This window comes from Cebus imitator, unplaced genomic scaffold, assembly GCF_001604975.1.
Source record: "Cebus imitator isolate Cc_AM_T3 unplaced genomic scaffold, Cebus_imitator-1.0 Scaffold326, whole genome shotgun sequence".
Classification (NCBI taxonomy): Eukaryota; Metazoa; Chordata; class Mammalia; order Primates; family Cebidae; genus Cebus; species Cebus imitator.
The window spans coordinates 2,239,833-2,246,873 of record NW_016107641.1 but is presented as its reverse complement, the minus strand read 5'-3'; the positions used below and the strand labels follow the sequence as shown (position 1 = coordinate 2,246,873).

Genomic DNA, 7,041 nt, shown 5'->3' with positions numbered 1-7,041 from the left:
GTGGGCCAGGGAATAGATGAGTGAGGCCCAGATCAAAAAGGGTCTCTTATGCCTGGCTGAGGAGTTTAGACTTTCTCCTGAAGCCACTCAGGGGTGTCTCTGTCAAGGTTTGTAGCTGTGAGCAACAGAGCTGGCCCTGGCTCAGACAGGCTCAAAGGAATTGTTTGAGAGGAAACCAGGATGCTCAAGGAATTGCCTGGAAGGCCGGAGAAGCAGTCTGGATAAAATACAGGGACACAAGGAGAGGCTCTGAAGCCAGAGGTTCAGCCCATATCACACCGCAAAACCAGGCCTGGGGGGAGCCCACGGTCATGCTGCCGAGGCTGGAAATGGCAGCTTCCACCATTAACCTTGCTGGGTGCTGGCTGTCGTAGCAGCATGATTCTGGCTGCCCCCAGAAGCTGGATGTAGCTACCACTGCCAGAGCCACGGAACACATCATTCATTCTCTTACCATCCTGCGCCACAAGCCCTAGAGTCAAGGTCTAAAGCCAGTGCATGCTCGTGACAGAGCGTGGGTTACTTGCTCATGTCAAGACTCTGTTTCCACCAAGACTCACAGTGTGGGGAGGTCCCCAAGTACCACATCACCATGGAAAACCAAAAAATAACAAAGGCACAGGGAAGAAACGGACAGTTCAATGCTTGGGAAAGATGATTGTAGCAGCCATGTGGAGAGTGGTTTGCAGGAGGAGATAATGGAGAGAGAGTAACAAGATAGGTGTCCAGTGAAACAGCTTGGGGAAGAGATGCCAAATCCCAAAGCTGGGCGAAAGCACTGGTGTTGAGAAAAGGGCAGATCAGTTTACTTCAGAAGATGGTGAGGGCTGTTCTCAAGTTGAGTAAGTAGCTCATCGATCATAACGTCGACGCAGGAATACAGTTGTAGAGGCAGAGCTTGGGAGAAGTATGTTGGGTTTGCCACAGGTTGTCTGTGGGACATCCAGCTGGAGAGGTTCAGAAGATGTGGGACCATTTTTGTTTTGGGGAACTCAGTATCTATTCACCCTTATTCTGGAAACAGACCCACCATTTTCCTTTTGTGAAATGAACCCCTTTCCCACAATCTGTCCTGTTGATTTTAGTAGGGCTGTGTTCCCTGCTTTTCTAGTCTAGAAGTGGGCATGTGACCCAGGCCTGGCCAACCCAGGTCATAGAGATTCGTTTGGAAATGGACACATGATCCAATCTGGGCCAATACGAGTCAGGTCCTGGGTCTTTTGTGGGAACTCTTGCAAAGGAAAAGCTTTCATTCCACACGGGCTGCTAAGCTGGTGAAATGTCAGCCCGGAGCTGCTGGTGGTCCTCTTGTCACCACTTGGGGTGAGCTTGCCTGAGAACAAAGACAGCAAAGAAAGCAGCACCGAGAGATGGAGACAGAGTCCTGCTGTTGTTGACAGAACACTCATATCCAGCTATGCCTGTAACTGGACTTTTCAGGTATACGATCCATTTCCTGTATTCTTAAGCTGATTGCAGTTGGCTTAAACTGCTTGAAGATGAACGTTTCCTAACCATTGGGATTTGGGATCTCACACATAACAATGAAATCAGGGCTGGAGAAAGATGTTGGGAAGTAGAGCCGAAGCTGTGGCTATGACCATAGAGTGTGCAGGGAGAATGCATAACCAGAACCAGGAGATGAGTCAATACTTGGGTGTTGTACAGAAATACGTTTAGAAACACTTGGAACTCCAAGCACTATACTAATACTGGTACTCTTATAAAGCACTGATGTTTGTAGCAAATGGAGAAAAGTTTAAAAATTCAATGAGGCCATTGGGATTTTTTTTTTAATGTCTAAAGAAAATCACTGGGATACTATTAGATGCTTTGAGAGCATTTTTAAAACAGAGGAAAATGGATATCTCTCTGAGGACGGTTCCCAAGAAGCATACACTATCCAAATGCCACATGCTACCTGGCTTCCATGGCACTCCACTGCTTGCTTCAGGAAAGACAGTAATCTACAAGTAGTTTAAGATAGTTTTCCGTTATGAATTGGGCATTTAACTCCTTTAACCCATTTCCTCAGTGATGTTAAATTCCCAGTGAACATCTAAATGACCAGAACATTTTAAAGACAAGAATCGGTTAAGTCTTGGAGCCCAGTCACCAGCTGCTCTGAACCTTATTTGGTGTTATTTAGGCTGTTGCCTACATTCTGGTGAAACCTGAAAAGTTTGGCATGAACCTGGTTCATCATATAAGGGCACTGTAGCTGGTCGTGTTTGTCATTCATTATGGTTGAAGGAGAGTTCCTAAGGTCAGTTTTGGGAAAATTACAAAAATAGCTCCAGTCCCATTCCAGCGATGGGAAGGGAAGGAGTCGGAAAGCTTAGCATCGGGGTCCATCCTGTGGACGCAGGCTCTGCTCCCAGGCTTGACCACTTCTCTCCTGTGTGAGTGAGCTTGGTCAGGTGTCTCACCTCCACTGAGACTTAGTGTCCCCATCTGTCAAATGGAGAAAACACTGTATAGGATGTGTAGGGCTCTTGTGAGGATTAGAGGACAGAAGCTACATCTGGAGATGGTCCATGTGAGGCACATGATCAAGGCTTGATCATTGATGGATGCCAGCAAAGAAGCTCGATTTTTGCCTTTTATTAATTTTCATTGTATGTTAACAAAGTAGCATGTGCTCAGTGTAAAAAAAATCAAACAACATAGGAGTTTGTAAAGTAAAAAAAGAAATGTTTTCCTCCTGTGCTCCCACCTACTCATCTTGCTATCAGGTAACCCTGGGCAAGAATAATCCTCCTGGAATATTTTTGCTTGTGCAAATGTGTTTGCACAGGAGGGGGCATCACGAAGGCCCACGGCGGGTGTTGGCGCGATATGATTTCTGTGCAGTGCTCTGAATGCCGAGGTGAAGAAATTCAATGAAGTGCAGATAAAGGAGTAACTGTGACTCTCTTAAGTAGCTGGATGCCTTGTCATCTAATTAGTCACACGCATGAATGAATGAAGTGGAGATTCCCACTGTCCCTACCTACTAACCAGCGAAACCACAGCCAAGGGAATGGGCTTGGCGGAATCAGCAGGGAAAGAAGACCCTGTTGAGTTTGACTCTAGTCTGGCACGGTGAAGAGACATGAGAGGTGGAGAATAACTGGAGGCCCCCGGTGCCCCCCTTCCCCTTGAGGGTACGGGGTAGGGTATGCTGTCCTTGCAGGCCCCAGATGAAAAAAGAAAAAGGGGAGGGGAGGCCCTGTTTTTGTCCCTTCCTCCTTCCAGATGCCTGCAACATATACCTGATGGCTGAAACTCGGGAGACATCATGGACCAGAACGCTCCATGCTTAGATGATAGTGCATAGAGGTAGGTGGAGTCAGGGTCTCTGGGACTGAAGAGCAGCCTTAGTTCTCGACTTCTGTATTAGTCAGGGTCTCCAGAGAAACAGAACCCATAGGAGATGTATATGCATATCTATGTAGTCTATATCTACATCTATATCTAAACCTTTATCTGTTTGGACTTGTCACAATTATGGAGGCTGAGAAGTACTGCTACCTACTGCCTGAAAGCTTAAGACCTAACAGTGGGTAGTAGTTTTAGTCCAAATATGAAGGCCTGAGAACCAGGAGACCCAGTGGTGTAAGTTCTAGTTCAAGTGCAGGAGAAGACCAACATCCCAGCTTGAGGAGAGTCAGGCAGAGAAAGCAAATTTCCCCAAATCCCACCTTTTGCTCTATTCGGATTTGGATGAGGTATGGGCTGGATGAGGCGCACCACCTGGAGTAGGGGTGGAATCTGCTTTACTCAGTCGAGTGATCCAGATGGTAATCTCAGCCAGAAACATCTTCACAGAAACTTTCATCAAATACCGAAGCACCCCATGGCCCAGTCAACTGGATACATAAAATTAATCACCCCAACTTCCCACTGGTTTTGACCACTGTCCCCTCCCTCCCCACTGTCCCATCCATCCCTCCCTCCCTCCCTTCCTCCCTTTCTCCTTCCCTCCCTCCCTTCCTCCTTTCCTCCCTTCCTTGCTTCCTTCCCTCTTTCCCCCTTTTTCTTTCTTTTCTTTGGAGATGGAGTCTCACTCTGTGGCCCAGGCTAGAGTTCGGTGTTGTGACCTCAGTTCACTGCAATCTCTGCCTACTGGATTCAAGTGATTCTCCTGCCTCAGCCTGACGAGTAGCTGGGATTACAAGCACCCGCCACCATGCCTGGCTAATTTTTGTTAGTAGAGACCAGGTTTCACCATGTTGGCCAGGCTGGTCTCAAAATCCTGACCTCAAGTGATTTGCCCACCTTGGCCTCCCAAAGTGCTAGAATTACAGGTATGAGCCACCATGCCAAGCCACCACTGTTATTTCTTCCACCGTTATTCAACATGCTGCTGAATTTGATCCTTCTCATTCAGAGCAAAAGGCAAAGAGAAGAGATCGTTATTGATGGGCTCATCACACAGAGGCGCTGGAGAGACCAGTAAGCCAGTGTCCCCGGTGTGCGATGCTCCACCAAAGTCGTCCCTGGTGCCACGGGGTGGGGGTGGTGGGAGGGCAGGGCAGGCTTCAAGGAGGGCCTGATAGGTGAGCAGGAACCTGAAGGCTGAGCAAGAGTTTGTCAGCCAGAGAACACAGCATGGCCTTCCACGAGGAGGAAGCAGCACGAGGAAGGAGAAGAAAAGAAAATACCATGGTTTACTTTGAGGAACTGTGAGAAATTTGGGGTATCCTGATTGTATGTGTGTAGAATAAGGTCTGGGTCAGTGGTCAGACTTAAAAGGTATGAAAAATCACAATGAATTTGGAAACAATTTGTAGTACAATAGTTATAGCAACTCAGAAATATACTTCCACGTGTAAAATAAAAGTTAATAAAAAAAAGAAGAAGCAGGTCGACTGCAGTGGCTCACACCTGTGATCCCAGCACTTTGGGAAGCTGAGGCAGGCAGATCACAAGGTCAGGAGTTTGAGACCAGCCTGGCCAATATGGTGAAAACCTGTCTCTACTAAAAAATTGCAAAAAAAGAAAAAAAAAAAGAGAAAAAAAGCAGCAGCAATTTGTACAAAACATATAGCTCTGGTTGTCAGCCTGGTTTTGCCCTGTTTAGCACACACTCACATCAGTGAGAGAGGTGCAGTTAGCTGCAGGTTTCCTCCCCAGGTGACCATATCAGCCTCTGCTGAAAGTGCCTGGAGGCTGAATGAGCCGAAACCTGATGCGCCCAGAGGGAGCTGTGGCCTCTCAACTCCCCTCCTCTCTCTCAGGAGTCGCGTTTGACTGCTGCCCTCCGCTGGAGCATACCTATCTGTAAAGTGAGGAGTACCTGTATTTGCTTTGTATCTGAAGAAAAAGACCCATTCATGTAAATGTGGATTTTAATAAATAGATGTGTAAATAAAGACACATTGCTGCCTGGCTCTTCTTGGTTCAGGGTACAAGTGGCAGATTAGTAATAAAACCCCAAGTTTGCTCAGAGGAGTCCTCTGGTGTGGCCAAAGGACCAGTCCGCCCCATCTAACTTGCTTTTATTCTGGACAGGAGTGATGAGGGCTGCATGCCCAGTGGTTTCCCTCACAGTTCTGGGCTCTGGGAGTCCACACTGCCTGGATTCACTTCCAGCAGTTTCCAGGGTGAGACTCAGAAGGCCATTGCTGCTGCTGCTGTGCTCACCCTGGGAGTATATTCTCTTCCCCCAGCTGTTCCTCCACCCTAGGAGTAGGTGCAGACCTAGCGGAAGACTCGACCTCTCCACATCACAGCTTGGGTGGTGCCGTGACTGTTAGCAAGAGCTGAGAATCAGGGAGAAGTGGACACACCCATGGGGTACTGACCATGCTTGCCAGCCTAACCCCAGCCTACCTCCACGCTCTAGAGACCAACTTCTCTCACCACCCCAACCCGGAGTATTTCCAAGCCCTTCTAGGCTCCCTAGAATCCGGGCCCAAGAACATGAGGCCCAGAGGGAAGAAACATCCCCTTCCCCTGGTCTCGGGATAGCCTTCCTAGCCCTTCCCAGAATGAATGTCAGAGGGTAGCCCCATTCCCTTTGGGGGGAAATGCCCACTGCTACCTACAGGGATGACATAGTCCTACCTAACACCCTGATGCCACTTCTGTCAGTGCATCTGGCCTGTGTGCAATGGAATCAGGTGGCATACATGTGAAGGAAGCAGATTCCTGGGTCCCTCCCAGACCCATTAAATCAGAACATGGGCATGGGGCCTGGATTCTGCTGACAAGAGACTGCCATGCCAGTGCATTCCTCGGTGTCAGAAGCTTTGGTGCACAGTATTTAGGATGGAGACATGGGTGGTGCAGTCTGGACTGAGCCTCCCCTGCTGGGTTACTCCCATGTGAGGAGGGGCTACTTCACCATTTTTCTTAAGTCTGCTGGGTCTCGGCTCTTGACTTCCTCTAAACAGACCATCCACAGAATAGGGACACCCAGGCTCACAAAGGCCTGTGACCATGCAGGCAAAGGTAGGCGCTTCCCTCAGGTCAGCGGACCTCAGGGAGGAGCTCTGCCTACAGCTGGACCTCCTTGTACCTGTTCACAGGAACAACCAGGCTTTTTAGGTCTCAGCTTCTCAAATGTCTTTATTTCACAGATCTCCAAGTAGTCTTTGCTTTTTTATTTGCACAACCAAATAGTTGGGTCAAGTGGTTTCATTGGAACAAAGAGTAGTCAGCACATACTACAGCTGTGAACAGGAGAGTCAGGGGGCTCCTGGGAAGGGTGTCAGGGGAATCCGTGGGGAAAAGGACTCTCAGACCAAAGGCGCAAACTAGTGTCCCATGCAAACGGGAGCAGGCGACCTTCATAGTAATGGGCCGCAAATGTGGCTGCTTTTGTTCTTCAGTTGGCACCATGTTTTTTTGTTTGTTTGGTTTTTTAAATTGAGCCACCATACTGGGTGTGGTGACTTATGCCTCTAATCCCAGCACTTTGGGAGGCTGAGGCAGGAGAATTGCTTGAGCCCAGGAATTCAAGACCAGCCTGGATGACGTAGGGAGACCCCATCTCTTCCAAAAAAAAGAAAAAATATCCAGGTATGGTGGCATGTGCCTGTGGTTCCAGCTACG

General features: G+C 48.4%; 1 protein-coding gene across 1 annotated transcript in view; it reads right to left on the bottom strand.

The window, feature by feature from the left end:
* Positions 1–1,081: 1,081 nt before the first annotated feature.
* The window catches only part of CUNH10orf53 (chromosome unknown C10orf53 homolog), a 32,004-nt gene continuing 26,044 nt past the window's right edge, over positions 1,082–7,041 (bottom strand). The window contains 2 exon segments of the mRNA XM_037729982.1: positions 1,082–1,202; positions 1,204–1,333. Of these exon segments, the coding sequence (XP_037585910.1) occupies positions 1,082–1,202; positions 1,204–1,333 (251 nt within the window).